Source organism: Marmota marmota, unplaced genomic scaffold, assembly GCF_001458135.2.
Source record: "Marmota marmota marmota unplaced genomic scaffold, marMar, whole genome shotgun sequence".
NCBI classification, from domain to species: domain Eukaryota; kingdom Metazoa; phylum Chordata; class Mammalia; order Rodentia; family Sciuridae; genus Marmota; species Marmota marmota.
The window spans coordinates 181173-201786 of record NW_026000248.1 but is presented as its reverse complement, the minus strand read 5'-3'; the positions used below and the strand labels follow the sequence as shown (position 1 = coordinate 201786).

The 20614-nt window shown below is 41.3% G+C and overlaps 1 protein-coding gene, 1 long non-coding RNA gene and 1 pseudogene across 2 annotated transcripts in view; 2 read left to right on the top strand and 1 right to left on the bottom strand.

Moving 5' to 3' along the window:
• Positions 1-1391: 1391 nt before the first annotated feature.
• LOC107161127 lies at positions 1392-2471 on the top strand (annotated as a pseudogene).
• Positions 2472-10102: 7631 nt separating this feature from the next.
• Positions 10103-11116, top strand: LOC107161126 (BTB/POZ domain-containing protein KCTD5-like). The gene is given in 4 exon segments (XM_048796277.1): positions 10103-10320; positions 10642-10751; positions 10754-10771; positions 10774-11116. Coding segments are annotated over 4 exon segments (570 nt in total). The 3' UTR covers positions 10998-11116.
• Positions 11117-12959: 1843 nt separating this feature from the next.
• Positions 12960-20614, bottom strand: part of LOC125614076 — a 28848-nt gene continuing 21193 nt past the window's right edge. The window contains exon 3 of the long non-coding RNA XR_007344714.1: positions 12960-12970. This is a non-coding gene — a long non-coding RNA (uncharacterized LOC125614076). The remainder of the gene's footprint in view (positions 12971-20614) is intronic.

The following is a 20614-nucleotide window of genomic DNA, read 5'->3' as shown; positions in this document are numbered from 1 at the left end:
CATCATCTTAATGGCTTGCTGGCATTACTTCTCAAACCACTCCCCCTGGCAAAGTGCCAGGCGCCATCTTGACTTGGTTGTGGCTTTCAACATTGTGCTCTGCCAAACTATAAATCAACATGAAGGCATATGAAAGACATTTTCAAGTGTGCAAGTGCTCAGAAATTTCATCTCCCTTCTATGTGTTTGTTTGTTTCTGTTCAATATGCCTTTGGATATATTCCAGAGAAGTGAGGTACTGCTGCAGTCTGGCTGGGCACAAATCACGAGCCACTCAAGCAGGAACAAACTTTATTTCCGAACTCCACCAGCACACTCCCCGGGAACTCTCCCAAACGCCACCCATGAGGCTCCTCCAGGAACACAACACACCAACCAGAACTCCCACAACCAGCACTTCACCAACCAACTGTGCAAACTCTTCAGGAATCCCCACTAGAGCTCAACCGGAACTCAACGGGAACTCCACTAGAACTCAAAAGTAATCATCTTAATGGCTCACTGGCGTCACCTCTCAACCACAACTTCGGGCAAAAATGCCATGCGTCATCCCGACTTGGCTGTGGCCCTCAACAAGGTACAAACCAACAATGATATAGAATATGAGGGAGTGGAACTAGGAGTGAAGTTTAATAAAAAAAAAAAAATTCCAGGTTGAGAGTTGTGCATGGAGTTTGCTAAACAATCTAAATCAGAATAGGAAGCCAGTTGGCCCCCAAATACAATGTCTTCAAGAACAAAAATGAAATGTGGTCTACATTAAAGACAGAATAATTATGGAAATGTGTGATATCCATGATGTAGTAAAGAAATTTTCTCTCAGTAAAAATAAAAGAAAGACAAAAAGAAATTTCAGGAAACAAAAACAACAAAAATTGTGTAAAATAAGTCATGATACAAATACAAAGCCCATTAAAATACAGCATCATCTTAAGTTATTTCTGAAATGATAAAAGAGAATTTATTTCATTTGGGCACTAGAACATTCTTCTCCAAGGATTCTAGTGATCATGACCTTAAACCTATAAAAAGAACTGTAATTGTTGCACATTATTTGACTATGCAGTAAATGATAGTTAAAAAGACACAATAATATAAATTAGGGAAAGCACTAATTTTCAATTTTGAGGATCAACCTATAAGCAACATGTGAAAGATGGGTCTCAGGTAAAGAATGAATTTGGCATTGACCTTGAAATGCAAAAACAAAAATACAGCTGACAGAATGTGTGAGCGTTCAGGTACAAGCATGTGGAAGATGGAAGGAAGGAGAAAAGGTCCAATTGCCTCATCAAAGCATATCCAGAGGCTCAGGCAGGACTGCCTCTGAGGAGGCAGGAGGATTCGGCCCTGGGGTGCTGGCTGCTGGGGGACAGCGGTGGGGGCTGCCAATGGGAGCCAGCCAGATTGGCTCGCCCCTGGAGCACCATGGCAGGGCCACCGCCACCTCACCCTCTTGGGCTGGGGAGCTGGCGCCCACAGGCTCTGAAGGGAAGAGGCGGGGGTCACTGAGGCGCCTGGTGAGCAGCCTGTCAGCGCCTGCTATGGGGCCTCGGGGGATGGTGTGAGGCCCCATGGGTTCAACTCCTACAGCGGCCCTGCCTCAGTCTCCAGCTCGCAGGTCGAAAGCCTCCGGAAAAAGCGGCCGCTTTTTCCATGGTTTGGCTTGGAGATTGGTGGAACCCTGGTCAAGCTGATTTATTTTGAACCCAAAGACATCACTGCTGAAGAAGAAGAGGAAGAAGTGGAGAGTCTTCAAAGCATTAGGAAGTACTTGACCTCCAATGTGGCTTATGGGTCCAGGGGCATTAGGGACGTGCACCTGGAGCTGAAGGCCCTGACTCTGTGTGGATGCAAAGATAGGTGATCTTCAGCTTTGCAAACTGCATGAACTAGACTGCTTAATCCAAGGAATTTTATGTATTGACTCAGTTGGTTTCAATGGACGGTCACATTGCTATTACTTTGAAAATCCTGCTGATTCTGAAAAATGTCAGAAGTTACCATTTGAGTTGAAAAGCCCATGTCCTTTGCTTCTGGTGAACATTGGCTCAGGGGTTAGCATTTTAGCAGTGTAGTCCAAAGATAATTACAAGAGTTAATGTAAAGACACAAGTCTTGGAGGAGGAACTTTTTTTGGTCTCTGCTGTCTTCTTACTGGCTGTACCACTTTGGAAGAAGCTCTTGAAATGGCATATTGTGAAGGTAGCACCAAAGTGGATAAACTAGTGCGAGATATTTATGGAGGAGATTATGAGAGGTTTGGATTGCCAGGCTGGGCTGTAGCTTCGGGAACATTAACCAGGTGGTATTTGGTGGAAATTTCTTGAGAATTAATACCATCGCCATGTGGTTTTTGGCATATGCTTTGGATTATTGGTCCAAGGGACAATTGAAAGCACTTTTTTTCAGAACATGAGGGTTATTTTGGAGCTGTTGGAGCACTCCTGGAGCTGTTGAAGATTCCCTGATTTTTACCTGGGAGGGCATCCTGAAATTTCTACAATGGGATCTGTGGACTTTTGTTTTTAAAAGACTTACTCAGTTTTATGATTTTGTACTACCTGAATAAAATTGAGAAATGACATGTATTTTTCTAAGTCATCAAGATAAATCCTTAAAAAATTTCAGTCTAAACTAGCAACCAGTAAGGAAAGAAGCATTAAAAAACAAGTGAACCATGTTCAGGCAGCATGAGGATTGCTGTGTTTAAGTTGCCCTTCAGAGTAGCGCTGTTACACCTGTGGTGTTTTTGGAAATCTCAGATAACTCACTGCAGAAGCCTTGGAAGAGCTGTCCCACATTGAGCTGGCTCTGGTTGTGCATTCTATTTTGACTTGCTGTGTGCAGGACAAGCTGCTGTGTGTGATAATCTAATCACTGTTTTCTCAGTATGGCCTTAGAGATCACCTGTGCATTACTCTGGTTTGCATTTAGCCTTTGTGTGTACATATTGAAAAATGATTTATTTTAAGCATCTGCAAACTTAATTGGGTGGGTTAATTCTGTTCCTGAAATGGAAAAAGCAACTTTTAGAAGGGCAGCTCGTGTGTTACTTCTCTAAATCATGGGAAGATCCATATGGAAGGAGAAAACTGCTGGCAGAATTTCCTAGGGTAAGGGGCATAATGACCTGACCAAAGTGGGTGAGCTAGTGGAAAAAGCAGAGGCTGGCAGTGTGACACCAAAGAGCTCTGGAATTTACAGCTCTTCAAGGAGCCATGTAGACAGTGTCCTTTCAGGCTGAGTAGCAAAGGAGGAATTGAAGTGTCTGCTGATGAACTCTGGGAGCCTCTGGTGCTCATGGGTTTCAGGCTACTTGAGTGTCTTGCTAAGGGTTGTGCCTTTTCTTTATGCTGTGCAGAATAAGTTAATAAGCCTTCCCCTTGGAGACAGCGCAGCTTTTATATCTAATGTACCAATTGATGTGGGAATCACAGTTGAAGGAAAGGAAAGGCCTGGTATAAAGCAGCCTTGTAACCAGAAGGAAGATCTCAAGACCTTCCCTGTTCTGTGATCTCTACACGTAGCTCACTTTCTTTCTGGGGTGGAAGGGAGGGGTGAGTAGATTGGGTGTGGGCTGTGTGATGGCAGCAGAGGGCCAGCTGATGCTAGGCGTCCCATAGCCTTTTCCCTGAGGGACACGTGCCTTTATGCATGTGCCTTGACACATCTAGAATGTGGGTCCAACTGGGCTGGGGCCTCCTGCAGCATAGTAAGAGGGATGCTGCTGGGATGGAAGACCACCCTTATTGCAGCCGCTCATCTCTAGGCCTTCCACTCTCAGTTGTCTGCTTGTTGGCTGCACTTTCTCCTTGCTACCAAAAACACCACCACCATCTACCCACTTGTACTGGGACTGGAGGTAGGGAATTCTCAGCTCCTGTGCCCTTGGCTTTCATGCTCCACTGGGCAGATTATTCCCGTGAACTTCCATCTCATGGAGCACATGAGGTTATGACAGTGCTCCACATGGGCAGTCTGCTCAGCCCTGGCTATTTCTATAGTCTAGCCTAGAAGGAAATTGAAGCCCAGAAGAGCAAATAGACCCACACCTGCAAATGGGCAGAACTGGAATCAAGCCCAGATCTCTCTGGACCCAGAGCATAAGCTGTGAATGTCTCGCTGGCCTTCCTTCATCCCATTGCTCCTCTCTTGAGAAGCTGTTTTTCCTCACTTTCTACCTTGTGTTTAGCCCACCCTGTCATTCCATGAGACTGTTCTTGATAGGCCACCAGTGAACCTCAAGTTACAAATCTAATGGGTATTTCAGGATCTTACCTGTGTCAGCTCTTAGCGGGCTCATCTTGCTTCTCTGCCTTGTGTGATATTTCCGTCTTTGCCAGCTTATTCTCTGATGACAGATGGTGTCAGTTATCAGACACAATCCTGGATCTCCTCAAGCCATTTCCACAATCCTGGATCTCCTCAAGGCAGCACACCACCCAGACATGGCCCTTGAACTCAAGCCCTAGATGCTGTTTCCTCTCAACCTGTGGACTTCCAAGATATCCCTGCAGATGTGCACATCCTCATCCAAGCTTCCTGCCATCTCACCACCTCCAGCCCATAAGGTGCACTCAGGGTAGTAACCATGGCCAACACACTGTCTGCTCTCAGAGGTTGTCCTAGTCTGCTTTCCACCTGGTGGCCTGAGTGTCTCACCTTATCCTACCCCCAGGAGAAGCAGTATGTGGGCTGTGGCTATGGTGCAGAGAAAAATGTATGGCCTGAACTAATAGGAGGAGGGTGGCTGGTAAGTGGTAGGAGGTGGCTGGGTGTAGGGAGATGAGGGCAGTAAGGGCACCTATGCTTGATTTTGGAGTGTCAAATAGGCAGCTGAGTTTTTAAGTCAGAGATACAGAGCTGGATAATGTGCATGCAGATGGGAAAAGCAAGGGGATTTTGTGAATTCCAATAGCATGAGAAAAATAATAGTAATGAAATGGGCAGTGAAGGAATAAGAGACAAAACAAGCTATTCATAGGGGCCTGTGGCTCAGACTGAGTGTAGGTCTTCAGGCACCTGTGGAGAATGGATGAGGCTGTCCAGATTCAACTACAAGGTCATAGATGGCCTCACCACAAGTTTTCCTGAAGCCATGGGACTGAAGCTAAGCTATAGATGTCCTAGTGAGGAGCGAGGAGTAGCACTGGCTTAGAGGACTTTGGACCAAGATTTTTTCTCTTTAAGACAAATACTTTCAGGTCTGGGATATATAGCAAGAGGGTTGGTTTGGGGGTGAGTCCTTGGGGTCATGTGGGCTGAGCGGGGGAAAAGCCCAGTCCTGCTACTTCAGGCCACCCTGAGTTCACAGTTGGGAGACTGTCAACATGTGCCTGTATAATTGAAGCCAGGGTGGTTGGTAAGGCCTGGACTTCCACTGTAATCTCCATTTGATGCCTAGCATTCTCATACTATGGCCTGTTACAGAAGTGGCCAGAGGCATTAGCACCTACCTCCTCTGCTTGAGCAGAACCTTTCCCTTTGTATTTCCAAGTCTTGCTACCCAGGCAACTACTCTGAGTTGAAATGCACACACTTGAACATTAAGTATTTTCAAAACCTGTTTTTTATTTACATGTGTTTCAGTCAATTACATGAATATTTTGTTTTTAAACAAGTGATTAGCAAAAAAAATACATTAAAATTTTAAAATAGCAATTAAATATACAAAAATATACCTTACAAAAAAAAAGTGCATATCCAGAATGGGCTACTTCACTAACTCCAAGAGCACTGCCTACTCAGAAGGAACCTCACCTTTCTGGGTTATTTAAGAGATGCATGGTCAGTCCCCTGCCTCCACCAATGTCTTCCTGCACCTCTCAACATGGAAGACACACAAAGCCTTCTAAACACAGGTCAGACCATGTCACTTCTCTGCTCAAAACCTTGCAGTGGTTATCCATTGAACTTAGAGTTAAAAAAAATCCCTAAATTGATCCATGTGGCCCTCCACCATCTCACACTACTGCTTTGAGGCTTTTGCTGTTGCTCCTGTCTGGAACTTTCTTCCAAATATATTCACATGGAATACAGAAAGTGAATAGATAGTATCTTTCATGGTTTTGTTTTGTGTTCCTAGAGATAGAACCCAGGGCCTCCTGCATGCTAGGCAAGTACTTTACCACTGAGCTATACCACTTGCCCTTATTTATTTTTATTTTGAGACACGGTCTCCCTACATTGCCCAGTCTGGTCCCAAACATGCAATCCTCCTGCCTCAACCTCCTGAATAGATGGGATTACAGGTATGAACCACTGTACTCAGAAGACAGTAACTTTTAAATTGAGAAATAAAGAAATATCAGCAAAAGCATATCATTGAATGTCTGGAGGTCATTACCAGAATACTAAAAAGAAAATATAATTATTTTTTTCAGTACTGGTGATTAAAAAGTGGCTGCTGTTTCTACATATGTATAGTCATGTGCTGAATAACACAGCAGTCCACAAACACAATGGTTGTCCTATAACATGATATCTAGTGGTTATTGACATGGTAAATGTTCCAGTTTGTATAAGTACATACTGTGGTGTTCATACAATGACAAATTGCCTAAAGATACATTTTTCAGGACATAGCACAACCATACGCAATGCATGACCATATGTATGTTTGTGATGAGCTGAGAAATGAATTCTTGAAGGATATGCACCAGATTACTTGCAGATGTAACTTTTCAGGGATCAGTTGAAAGGAATACAGGGATAAAAATCAGTATTAAAGGTTTTAGTCTTTTTAACCTGCCAAAAAGGGAAGAATATTTGCCTGTGGCAAGTGGGATTAGGAAAAAGGCAAAACATTTGTTTTTCTATAAAAACTCTCCAATAGTATTTTATTTTTACTTTGATGGAAATTAAAGAAAATCAATTTTAAAAAAAGAAAAAGAATAAACAGTTCTTGGTTCAGTCTAGCACACACAAAAATGTACACTAGAACCCCAAAGTACCATCACAATTGAGATGATGCTAGATTTGGAAATTTTCAAAGTATTACCAGCTGCTCACTAATAAAATAAGATAACATGAAACATTTGGTTTTAAGCATTTTAACTTCTTGATATCAACCTGCAAGGATTTCAAAATGTTCCTTTATTAACAACATAGTCACTATATGAACATCAGGGCCTCTTCTCTTATCCACCTGTCAGCTGCTGGGGAACTGGTCCAGTATTTTAGCATTTGATCTTATTTTTCTCCCTTTGGATCACATGGTTGGCTTGGCCTATTTATGAGATTGTCAAATGCAAGTGTAACATGCTAAGCCAAACATCTGTCACTAGGCAGTAGGGCATTTATTGGTCTTACCTAAAAGAGTGTTTTCTACACTAGGAACACTGTAGTCATTAAGCCAAGATGAGGACCCAGCCCTGGTGAATGGTGTGGCTGGACTTCAAGGTCTCAGGGAGCAGCCAGTTTCTCCCCATGCTTACAGAGCCCTGGAGGGCCCAGCCTCTCCTTGTGAAGTGATGTCCAGAAAGAGAACAGGGAGGAAATTCTGATGAGGAAGTGATAGGCAGGTCTACAAAGTGTTCTTTGAGTCACTTCTATAGTTTCTATACAACTCAAGGGATAAGACTAAAAGTGGCCTCTGCTGCTTATTCATGGGTCAGCCTTGGCATCTGATGCAAATGCTCTTCCAAACCCTAGCCGTCCGGGGGGATAATAAACAGTTTTGTCCAGACTGTAATAAATAGAGAAATTCTGGTTCTCTCCCCCTGATTTTATCCCAGGCAGGAAGGGAAAAAAAAATAACAAAAGGTTCCTGTATCTCCTCAGCAGATCTTTAGCATGGGAATGAGTATGTTGCCCTGGTTATGAATATCAATTGACTACAACATAGGTAAGTGCCATACCAAACTGGCCTGTGGTGCCACATGCCTGTAATCCCAGTGACTAGAGAGGCTGAGGCAGGATGATAGCAAGTTGGAGACCAACCTCAGCAACTCAGTGGGATCCTGTCTCAAAGAGAAAATGAAAAGTGCCAAAGAGGATACAGCTCAATGATAGAGACTTACCTAGCATGTACGAGGCTCTGTGTTCAATTCCCATCACCAGGAAAAGGGGAGATAAGGGGTGGAGTGGGTGGGTGAAAAGCCATTTGAGGTGTTTAAGATAACAGGGCCCAAAAACTTTATCTGTGCATTTATGTGTGAACTTTTGAGAACAAAGGCCTGAAGGCTATATTACAGTCCACACAGGTGAATTTATTATGTAGTTTATTAAGTTTATAAGACATCTAACAATTACATTTTGGAAGGGTGTGTTTGAAGAGTAACATGTTGTTAGAGTGCATGATTAGCATGTACAAGGCCCTAGGATTAGTCCCCAGCATCAAAAGATACAATATAACTAAAATAAAAATTGGGAGAAGTTAGCAAATATGACATTCATTTTAGAATTATTAATACTATTCCATTTTTTTTCTGACAATGATACTACTCAAGGATTGATTGTCCCTTAAGGTCATTCTTGCTTCTTGAAAGAAAACCCCTTTTATCACATAATTACCTACTGCTCCCCCAATTCTCCAAAATAGTGGGGCAATGTGTTAGAAAAGGAACTTCCTTTTTTAAATGTCCCCCCCTCCAAGTACTGGGGATTAAAACCAGGGGCACTCTGCCACTGAGCTACATAATCAGTTCTTTTTATTTTTTTTATTTTGAGACAGGATCTCACTAAGATGCTGAGGCTGGCCTTGAACTTTCGATCTTCCAGCCTCAGCTTCCCCCACTGCTAGGATTATAGGCCTGAGCCACCTCATTCAGCTCTCCCACTGCTTCTTGATTTCTCAGTTTTTATGCCTCTTAAGCATGATCCCAGGTATGCATTAAGACCAAGGGTTTTTATGTTTACCTCATAACAAAGGACATTCCTGAAATCGCTCCCTTCCCCCACCCTGTTATTCTCATCTGAACATATTATTTTAATTTACAGCCTTTATCACAGGTTATAATCCTAAATTGTAACTATTTGCCAAAGCATTTCCACTTTCCTCATACAACTGAACTTCATTTCCTGATCTCACTTGCAGTTAGCTGCAGCCAGATGACTGTTCTAACCAAGGGAATACAGGCAGCAAAAAGTAGCTTCTGGGTCTAGCCTGCAGAGTTCTGCCACATGTAATCTTCCATTCTATTTTTCCATTCACCAATTTCATAGATAAGATTTAAAGACCCAGAGGAGTATAGAACTGCAAAGGAGAAATGGGTTAGTGCTAATGGAGAGAGTCCAGGATCCTCAGGACATCAGCAACAGCCTGGTTGGATCATTCCCTAACCAAAAGCAAGTTTTTACTGGATTAGTCTTTTGAGTTCTCTCTCTCTCTCAACTGGACTCTGGACTCAGGGGCACTTTACTGCTAAGCCACATCCCAAACCCTTTTTATTCCGAGACAGGATCTCACTAAGTTGCTGAAGGTCTTGCTAGATTGCTGACACTGGCCTTGAACTTTCATGCCTCCTGCCTCAGCCTCCCATGTCCCTGGAATTAAAGGTAAGCACCATGGCACCCACAGGAGTTTTTCCTTATAGAAGATTCTAGTTAATAAATTGAAGAAAGAATGATAGAATTAGATTACCACCATTTTAAACACTAATGAATTAATGAATCTAGACAATGATCATCAATGACTGTTATTGGTGATGGAAAGAGGGATCTTTGAGATTATTCACAGAATACTAAGAACCCTTCATTGAGTCTAGGCCTCTCTTTTCTATTTACATTCACATCCAGATCATAATCAATCCCAGGTTTTTAATACATCTATACATTGATAACTTCCAAAATTATATCTCCTTCTCTAACAATCCAGCAAAGTTCTGGATTTCTATTTTGATCACCTTCTCAAAGTCTCTACTTGGCTGCTTACAAGGAATCTAAAGCATAACATGACTTCTCCATCTGAGTAGATGAGTCTAGGCCACTATCGTCTATCACCCAGTGACAATCTTCTAAGAGGCCCCCTCTAGGAAGTTCTTCACACAACCTCCAGAATCAGTTACCTTTGTAAAAACACAAATCAGCACTGTGGCAGGGATTGCTGAGATCCTGGTGGAGAATCTCTCAGAGCGGCTGCCAGCGGCCCTATGAGGCCATGGGGCCAGACTGGGAGGTGGCCTATGCTGCCGCTGAAGAGCAGGGCTCAGCGTGCGCCCTGGCTCAGTGCCCTGGCAGCTTGTCCCAGTGGGTCCAGCTCAATGGGCTCAATGTCAGTGTCACTTACTTCCCCACCCTACAGCAGACACTGTTCCAGGACCGAAGTTTTTCCTGTACCGCTTGTGGCAGGCCAAAGCCGATCTGGACTAAGACAAGGTGAGGGCCGCGCAGGCCCGCCAGGGGCCCTGGCCAGGGGCCCTGGCCCCGGGCCTGGGCCACAGGACAGCACTGCACCCTGGCGCCAACTGCTGCCTCAGGGACCCCCGTCGCTGTGCCAGGGGCGCCCTTTGCCCTCGCCTCCCACCTCCAGTGTTGGTGGAGGAGGTCCCCAAAACCTCTGACTTGGCTGCAGACCTACTTTTTCTCCCTGGACTCTGGCCCTGGGGTGAAAGGGGTGCCTATTTAATTGACAGGATCCCAGGGACCTTTGAGCTGTGTTGAACTCTTTGAGACATGGGAAGCTGGTCCTTAACAAAGCCTCACTGAGGAAGGAGTGTGGGAAGAAGCAGAATTTTACAACATCACCTCACTCATAAAACTTGTAAAGGACAAAATTAGAGAACGAGACAGCAAAACATCACAGGTGCAGTGAAGCATGTATACCCTGTGTTCAGTGTCAGGAGGAGGAGCTCACACAGATGGTGCCCGCCATGCCTGATGGCTGGAAATTTGAGCAGCTGTTCAGCATGGGCTCCTCTTACAACTATGGGAACGAAGACCAGGCCGAGCCCTTCCGTGTGGTTTCCAAGGAGCTGCCCAACACCCCATATGGCACAACCAGTGAGCCCAGCGAGGAGCCCAAGATTTTGCAGGAACAGGGCTCAAGGATGTGAGATGCAGCACTGACAGCCGAAGAAATGATATACTTTTGCCCAAGATTCAGTGAACCGCCATGTCTAGGAAGTACGTCTGTGAGAAGAAAACTGCTTTTGATCATTTCTCTAGAGATCTGGGTGTGCATCCTTTTTTGCCTCAGAGGTGGCTGGTGAGAGACAGCCCAGCTGTCTGAGGCCAGGCATCCCCATAGACAGGAGGCACAGGGGCCAGGGGGGCTCTCTGGGAGCCTGCTCTGTTCTTTCCCAGTGCTGCATGGGACTTAGGCAGGGTGCTCCCAACTAGTCTGTGCAGTCCTGAAGACCATATGAAGGGCAGGGCCCTTGGTGCTACATTTACAGTCTGTGATAGCAGCTCAGCCTCACCAGGAGGAAGGGGCAGCAGCCATGTGGATTGTCCAGCACACCATGGCTCAGGTCCAGATGCCTGGTGATCACTGCTTGAGCACCTGAACATCATCCCCGGGTCAGGGAGGATGCTCTGCCTTCAGTGTGATCAGTTAACAGTTTCTCAACCTCGGTGAAGACCCCTGACAATGGTGGACTCTGCATCATCACTACTTTCTGGGCACCTACACTGAGGACCAGCCTCCTTCAGAGCCAGGCTCTTATTCCAGCCTGCACAGCCAGGACAATCAAGGCTTCTTGATTTGTATTTTCCAGGCAAGAGAACTTTGTATCCCTTTTTAAAGTGTGGATAGATTACCCAATGTTTATACTCTTTAGAAATGCCTAAAAGTATTGCTATGTTTTAGATGGATCTGTCAAATAGTTAAAAGGGAAGTAGAAGTTTTGCCTCATGGTTTCCACCTGAGGGCTCATCAGGGAGCTGGTGCCCACCAGTGCCTTTGTCACACCTGGGATGGAGGCTAGGTGGAGGCCTGTCCCCTAGCTTCTGGAGCTGACACTCCCTCCGAGTCACGTTGAAGAGTTGGGATGTTTACAGTGCATCATGTGTCTCTTTCTCTCTGGCTCTGTTTTCTCTGTAAAACTATGCAGATTTTCTTTCTAATACTCCTGGAGCATTTGAGACTTGACACAACCTACATGACCCACCCAGTGTGCCATCCATGCTGCTGGGGTTGCTGTAGAGGCTGCCCCCTGCAGGATCTGATACTCTTGAGTTGGGGCTGGGGGTCTGGCCCCAGTGAGCAAGCTCTGCCTCTTGAACTCTGCTTCCCAGTGGAGCTGTGCAGACTGACCACTGGAGTTGCCTGTGTGAGGTCAGAGGCTCTGACACTGTCCAATGTCAATGCTTCCAGAAACTTCTTGCCTAGGTCCTCTTTTTTTTCTTCTTTGCCAATAGCCTGATTAACCAAGTTTTCCAGCATCTAGGATTTACCTCCTCCTTTTGTAAGGCCTCTTGTATATTGTTAAAGGTTCAGCTTAAACAATTTATAAAAACCTTTCTATAGGGCAGATTTAGTCTCTGGCTGACCCAGGCCTCACCAGCAGAGCTCCAAGGGAAGGTGTCCCTATTGGCTTTGGGGAGCTGCTGGGTGCTTAGCATTTTTGATTTTGACATTGACATAATAGGTAGGCTTGTGTATTGTTTTGTTTTTGTTTTTTAACTTAAAGATATTAAGACTTAATTCACTAAAATTTATTCTAAGGGGATATTTATACTTTTGTACTTTTTTAAATGTATCCATATTTTATCAGCTTACCATTTAATGCCTAAGTTTCTCCTGAAAATAGCAAATAAAATTGTGTATTTATGAATGAAAAAAAAAACCACAAATCAGATAATGCCACACACTTGTGCAGAATCCTCATACATTCTCCTTTCACACTGAGTAAAATTCAAACTTTTTTTCATGGCCTCCTCCTTCCTGGATACCTCTCTAACTTAACTTTCTACCACTCTCCTGATTCTTTACTCTTCTCTACTTTTGTGATTGTTCCTTGAAGGCATTAGCTCCTTCCTGCCTCTGGGCCTTTGCATCTGCTCTTCTTCTGCCTGTTATACTCTTCTACCATGTGTGCTCATGTCTTTGTCACTCACGTCATTCAGACATCCTAGAGAAGCCTTTCTGGACAATCCATCAAAAAATAGCACCTTAGCCAGGCACAGTGGTGCACATTTGTAATCCTCGCAGTTTTCAAGGCTGAGGCACAAGAATCTAAAGTTCAAAGTCTGCCTCTGCAACTTAGCAAGACTTGTCTCATAATAAAAAATAAAAGACAAAAGGGGCTGGGGATGTAGATAAGTGGTTAAGCAACCCTGGATTCAATCCCTGATAATCCCCCCAAAATAGCATTTTGCCTCTTCCCATGGCCACCACCCACTTTGACCATCTCCTTCCCCTGTTTACTCTTTTCCATTGCCCAATTACTACTTGATATTACATATTCACTTGCTTGTTATGTGTCCATTTAAAGCCTATGGAAGTTCATGAGCACAGGAATTTTGTGTGCCTTGTCCACTGCTGTTTCTTCAGAGCATAGAAGAAGTGCTCTCAATGCATATGAATGCAATATATATATTTTTGAACAAACAAATGAATTAATGGATTCTAAACAAATGTCCCTGTTTCACTCAATTAGAGTTGTGAATTTAATTTAGCAAACCCTATATATTGCTTACTGATTGGGAAATCTTAGGAGAGTTGTTTAATCTCCTTGTGCCTCAATATATTCATCTGTGAAATCTAATAAAATGTCACCTATTTCATTAAATATGAGGTTTGAATAAATGAATACATGAAGTGCTTATTGTGGAGTAATACCTAATAATAATAAGTATTCTATTAGAGCTTGCTGATATTGTTGGGTTTTGTTTATTTATTTATTTATTTATTTTGGTGATGCTTGGATTGAAACCAGGGCCTTGTGCATGTGAGGCATGCACCCTACAAACTGAGATATATCCAGCCTCCTGATATTGTTATTGTTACAGAAATCTAGACTTTCAAAGTTTAAATTAAGGAGGTAGAAGAAAGGGCCATTTTTCACATTATAAAGGATATTTGAAAATCATAACAAATGAATGTGTATTAGGATTTACAAAGCAGAGGTTAAAAATCGTAGAGAAACTTGAAATGAAAATCTTAGAAACTTCTGCCAATTAAAAATCAATCAGCAACTGGGTGTGGTGGCACATGCCTGTAATTACAGCAGTTTAGGAGGCTGAGGCAGAAGCACCTCAAGTTCAAAGCCAGCCTCAGGAAAAGCAACGTGCTGAGCAACTCAGTGAGACCCTGTCCCTAAATAAAATACAAAATAGAGCTGGGGATGTGGCTCAGTGGTCAAGTGTCCCTGAGATCAATCCCCAGTACTAAAAATAAATAAAATAAAAATCAGCAATAAAGACAAAGGAAGTCTGAAAGTATGATGGACACATTGAAATTTGATTAACAACCAAAAAAATTAGTTTATATACAACTTTGCAGGATAACAATTGCAGTATATATCAAAGCACATATGTATCTTTAAAACTAAATGCCACAATATAAGCAAAGAAGATGGAATCATTTCCCACTGTCTTTGTGCCTTCTACACCACATAACCACCATGTCCCTCTTTACTAACAGCTTTGATCTGGAGGAAGCAACATAATTTTTACTCCAGCCCAGACTTATCACATTAGTGCAAAGCCAATAAACTTGACCCACAAAAAGGGTTCTACAAATGAAGTTGATTGATTAGCTAAGTGTTAACTATCAATTCTGCACTAAAAATAAGCCAAAAATTGAAGCAAAAATATGGATTTTTTTAATAAAATTTGATTTTAAGCCAGTTGCTTATGCATTTATCTCAGTTTCTTTTTCTACATGTCATTAGGGAAAAATGTTTTTTTCTATCTTTTTTGTTGTTGTTATCTGCATTGTTCTGGTGTTTTTACTTTGTATTAATACCATCAGGATTCTGCCGTACTCTCCTTTGGCCAAACTGACTTGCCAAGCATGTAGCATTCTTCTGTTCCCACAAAGCAACCTCCCACCTTTTCTTAGAATTTCAAAGCATGCCAATGAAAGGAAATTGTGCTTGGTGTCTCAACATAGCTTGAGCCTCAGCCCTCCTGTCCCTCTAACAGCCAGATAAAAGAAGAGCTTCTCATAAAGACAGCTCTTAAGATTCAAGGGTGAATTAAAAATCAGTGAAGGTAACTATAGCACTATAAATACCATTCTAATTGAGCCTACTGCATATTCCTACTGTGATTTCAGATTGAAAATACAAAGCCACAGATATGGAATAAAGTATTGCTTAGGACATTTTGTGTTATAAAATGACTCAAAAAATAAAAAAAAAAAATTAAAAAAAATCACTCGCTTGTAATAACAGATCTTCCCTCCCTATTTAGTACCTTGTGAAGCAATTGGTTAAGCACTTATTATTATTATTATTATTATTATTATTATTATTATTATTTTTAAATCTTAACCAATTTGGAAATCTGAATGCTCCTTCTCAGAGAGATTGCCAACTGAGAAATTACATTTCATTCCATGACAGCAATTGTCTATGGGCTATTTATTTTAAATTTGTTAAGCATATCAGATTTAATCTAGAAAGTCCTTCATTTTTAAGTGTTCAAAGAGCATGTGAGCTAAAAGCTAAAATCAAGTCTTTCCAAGGATGGACACTTTTTGTTGTTGGTACAATAAAGATCTTTTGTGCTATTTTAAGAATTCCCTTGGCTAAAGATTTTGAATGCAGTAAGAAAATCTATAGACCTCAGACACTTGGCTAACCATGAAGGTCAACTTAAAGTTACAAGAACACTCATTACCTCAGTGCAAAAATTCAAGATGTCCACAGTGCCTTTCTCATTTTCATCATTGGCATCAGTTAAAGTCAAATACATATATATATATATATATATATATATATATATATATATATAGAGAGAGAGAGAGAGAGAGATGAATAGATGGATATAGATGCCTAAAAATTGTGCATTTTTTTTTCTAAAATGTAGTTTGGATATGTTTCTTCCTTACAGGAGAATATTTTGTAATGTCAACCTAAATCTGATTTTCCTCCTGCATTTCTTAAATTTTCTTGAAGTACCACCATCCTATCTATCAGGGAGACTTTTAATAGCAAAGTCATTTCTTAAAATTCTTCTCTTATTTCATCACCGTATGCACTCAGTTGCCAGGTTCTATTGGTTGTAGCTTTGCAATAACCTCTTGAGTGCCCTTCTCTTCAATCCCCCTAACTCGAGAGATTACCTGCCCTGCTGTGATAACTACTCCTACAATTTGTCCCTGCATTTAGCCTCTCCCTATATCAAAGCAAATAGTTCTGTTGAATCAATCTTTTAATGAACAACTATGATTTTTCATTCCCTTCTCAAATGTCTTACAAACTACAAAACAAAATCTAGATGCCCCTCTCTAGCATTTAAAACCAGAATATGACCATGATCTACCCTTGACCACTGAGCCACATCCCCAGCCCTATTTTGTATATTTTTTATTTAAAGACAGATGTTTCATGGAGCTGATTAACATCTCTCTGTTGCTGAGGCTCGATTTGATCCTCCTGTCTCTGCCTCCCAAGCTGCTGGGATTACAGATGTCTACCACCAAGCACAGTTCGTTTTTTTGTTTTGTTTTTAGTTGTAGATAGACATAGTACCTTTATTTATGTATTTATTTTTATATGGAGCTGAGGATGGAACCCAAGGCCTCCCAAGTATGACGCGAGTGCTCTACCACTGAATTACAAACCCAGCACCACGCCCGGCTTTTGTGCATAGTTTTTTAAAAACATTTTTAGTTGTAGCTGTACAGAATACTTTTCTCTATTTATTTACATTTTGTTGTGCTGAGGATTGAACCCAGTGCCTCACATGTGCTAGGCTAGCACTCTACCACTGAGCACAACCCCAGCCCTTGTGCATAATTTTTAATGAACATTTCACAGGAAAACAGGGAGCTAAAACTCCAAACCTCTGTTCTTGCATTCTGATGAAAGAAAATTTAAAGTCAGACAACAAAAGCCATGCAAGAGAACTTGATTATATGTAAATGTAAAGAGAAAGGAGGTGAAGTAAAATCCTATTGAGGCTTAAGCAGAGAGCACTGTCAAGAGAGAGGATGGGCTGTCTCCCAGCAGAGAATGACAAAGGAGACAATGCTGTCTCCAGGTTCATTACTGTGTGCTGTTTACCAGGAGAACTGGGACCGCCTTCTGCACTCTTTGCCAATCAGGTGTTCAACTCCTCCTTCCCCTCAGGCAGTGGAGTTTTGACCTTAACTGATCCTCTCTGGAACTGTCATGGTGGCCATCCTTTTGGGGGTTGGTGGACAGTCATCTACAAGTCAATCCCATGTTAATGTGGGTACTGGAGTCAATAGCCAGTTAGAAGTTACCTTAGTGCCCCTGAGCTACTAAAGGAGCCTTCGTTCCCACACCGATGGAAACCCCTGTAGCCATAATTCCTAGCCTCACACCAGTCTTAATGGGCCCTGTCAAGAGTTAGTCCCATTAATCCTTTTCTCTTGATGTATGTTCTCATTAGCGCCTTTGCTTCTATTTATTTTCTACAAATGAACTACCATACTTTGCTTTCTCATCTACTTTGGAAGTAGTTTAAAGAACACTTGTGACCTTGCCATGCATTGCACTACTCATCACTAGCTACTGCCTAACAGACAGTTATGCAGAACTATTCTACTTTCTTTATTATTAGGATGAAGCAACACTCCTGATTTGGCCCTAGCTTGTTCAAATAACATTTGAAACACCATCAATTCTAAATATGTCCCGAGTGAACACAGCACCTGGTAGTAACCATTTCCTAAAAAATAAAGTCTTTGTTTCACTATGAACTTTTTAGATCACCCTTAAGACATCATCAGATTTATTCTTATTTTGTTTTGTTTGTTTTTTCCTGTGTGTGCCTAGCAAAGTCTTGGTATTAAAACAAAACAAAACAGTGCCTCATTAAATATTGAATGAATGAATGAATGAATGAATGAATGAATCATCCACATAGTCAATCAATGAAATGAGCATGCACATAGTACTTGTTTCCTACTATCTCCATATTAAGAAATAGAGCCAACAAAGAGCTTGGTTCCTACTATCTCTGTATTAAGAAGAAAGCCAATAAAGAGCACTACAGATAACAGTAAATACTTGCTAAGTTTAATTCATGCAATTTTAGAGCCAAAGAGGACCTTAGAGATCATTCCAGTTATTTCCCTCCCCTCTATGAGTACATAGTGGTTTTGAATCTGTATTAGCAAAAACATTTAGATTTTCTCCCTCCTTGAGGGCAAAGACATTTTAATGACCAGTGTCCTTGCCTTCACCTCACCTGTTCACCTGTTGCTTGGGGGACTATAGGCACTCAAAACTTTCTGAGTGATGGTGTGAGAGTGCATGTAGCCCTCTGTTGTCCAATAAGCAGCCATTAGCTACATGAGGCTATTTAATTAATTAGAATTAAATAAAATTTAAAATTTATCCTTTGTCACACCAGCCTCATTTCAAGTGTTCTGTCATCATATGTGGCTAGTGACTACCACATAAGCAGAGAACAATCCCTTCATTGTAGAAAGTTTTATTGGCCAATGCTGGTCTAGATTATTTCCCTCAATTTGCAGAACTGAATGAGCTCAGGGAAGTTGTCACTTGCACAAAAACAAGCTATTAGGAGCAGAACTGGAAGTAAAACTAGAAACTCCTAAATCAAATCCATTGTTGTTAAGTTATAGATGATTCATTGCAGAATTCCAATTATGTGTAACCTTAACTTAGAGTTCCAGTGATATTATATGAAACATAATCTTTGCTTTATGATTGCTATAGAAGTGATTTGTATTTTAATTATCAATTTGCATGTTTTATAAAAAAATACACAACAGGTACAAAATGTATCTAGGAGTTCTGTACTTCTGGTGTATGAGGAAAAAATGATGCTAACTTTCAAAATGCTTTCAATGTGTTTAGCAAAACAAAATATTAAAATATTATGGGTTTGTGCCAATTTAATTAGAAAAATTGATTATAGAATAGGCTCTGGTTTTAAAGGGTGCTTTTTATTTTGGTTTCTTTTAATGCAGTCCTAGATTTACTGATTTGTAAAAATTGAGTGGATCTTAAACAACAAATGAATACAGTTTGTTATGACTTGAAATTCAAAATTGGTTTGAATTTGAAAAGATTTTTTTTTCTGCTTTTATAGGGAGCATCAGTGTTTTTTTCAATGCTTTTAGAGAAAGAGTCTCATTTTCTACAACTTCCATGATTTGTTTTTTTATGAAATTAGTGTTTAGTGTTCTCTGGAAAAAGAGAAATCCAGTTCAGCCTGATAGGAGCAGAATAATTATAAAGAGGTGACAAACACACTGTTCCTGATCATTCCTCTGGCTTCCCTAACAGTAGACTATCAAGAAGGCTAGGAAAGGAAGTACCAAGTAAGAATTTGGAGATCCCCTTCAGGCTATCCCCTAGAGAGGACTTAGAGCTCTAACAGTTGCTCAGCTGAAGATCACTCTTGATCCACTCGAGTTATGTCCTAACTAGAAAAAAGTTCTTGAAAAATCTTTCTCGTTTCTTTTTCTCTCTTCATTTTTTCATTTGAGCTTTCTACTTATACACAGTCGTTGAGTTCATCCCAACAAATTCATGGTATTTTGTTTTGCTTTTTATTCTAGGAATTGAACCCAGAGGCACTTGACCATGGAGCTACATCCCCAACCCTTTTTTATTTTTTATTTTGATCTCCTAAGTTGCTTAGGGCCTTACTAAGTTTTCCAGGCTGGCCTCTAACTTGTGATCCTCCTGCCTCAGCCTTCTAAGTTGCTGGGATTACAGGTGTGCACTGCCACATCTGGCTAAACATTATAGTTTCTGATAGAAAATTCTACAATCTAACATTTGTTTTTAAAAACTACAAAGGCAATTTTTCATCTTTCCATAGAAATTTGAACATGGGTCAAACAAAAAGAACTAGTGATGAAAGAGATCAAGTTTTAGCATTAAAAGATAATTCAGAAAGGTTCTATATTTGAAAGCCTTTATTCATCAATCAGGTAAACTAGTATTCAAGATGATTATGTATCAGTTCTTAGGGATCAATAATATCTATTCAACCACAATACCAAAGAAAAATGTGTGTATACCACCACATTTCTTCAGAAGTGAACTTTTTTTTTTTATTTTTTTTTTAATTTTTTATTGTTGGTTGTTCAAAACATTACAAATTTCTTGATTTATCATATTTCACACTTTGATTCAAGTGGGTTATGAACTCCAATTTTTACCCCATATACAGATTGCAGAATTACATCAGTTACAAATCCATTGATTTACATATTGCCATACTAGTGTCTGTTGTGTTCTGCTGCCTTTCCTATCCTCTACTATCCCCCCTCCCCTACCCTCCCCTCCCCTCTTCTCTCTCTACCCCCTCTACTGTCATTCATTTCTCCCCCTTGTATTATTTTTCCCTTTCCCCTCACTTCCTCTTGTATGTACTTTTGTATAACCCTGAGGGTCTCCTTCCATTTCCATGCAATTTCCCCTTCTATCTCCCTTTCCCTCCCTCCTCTCATCCCTGTTTAATGTTAATCTTCTTCTCCTGCTCTTCGTCCCTACTCTGTTCTTAGTTACTCTCCTTATATCAAAGAAGACATTTGGCATTTGTTTTTTAG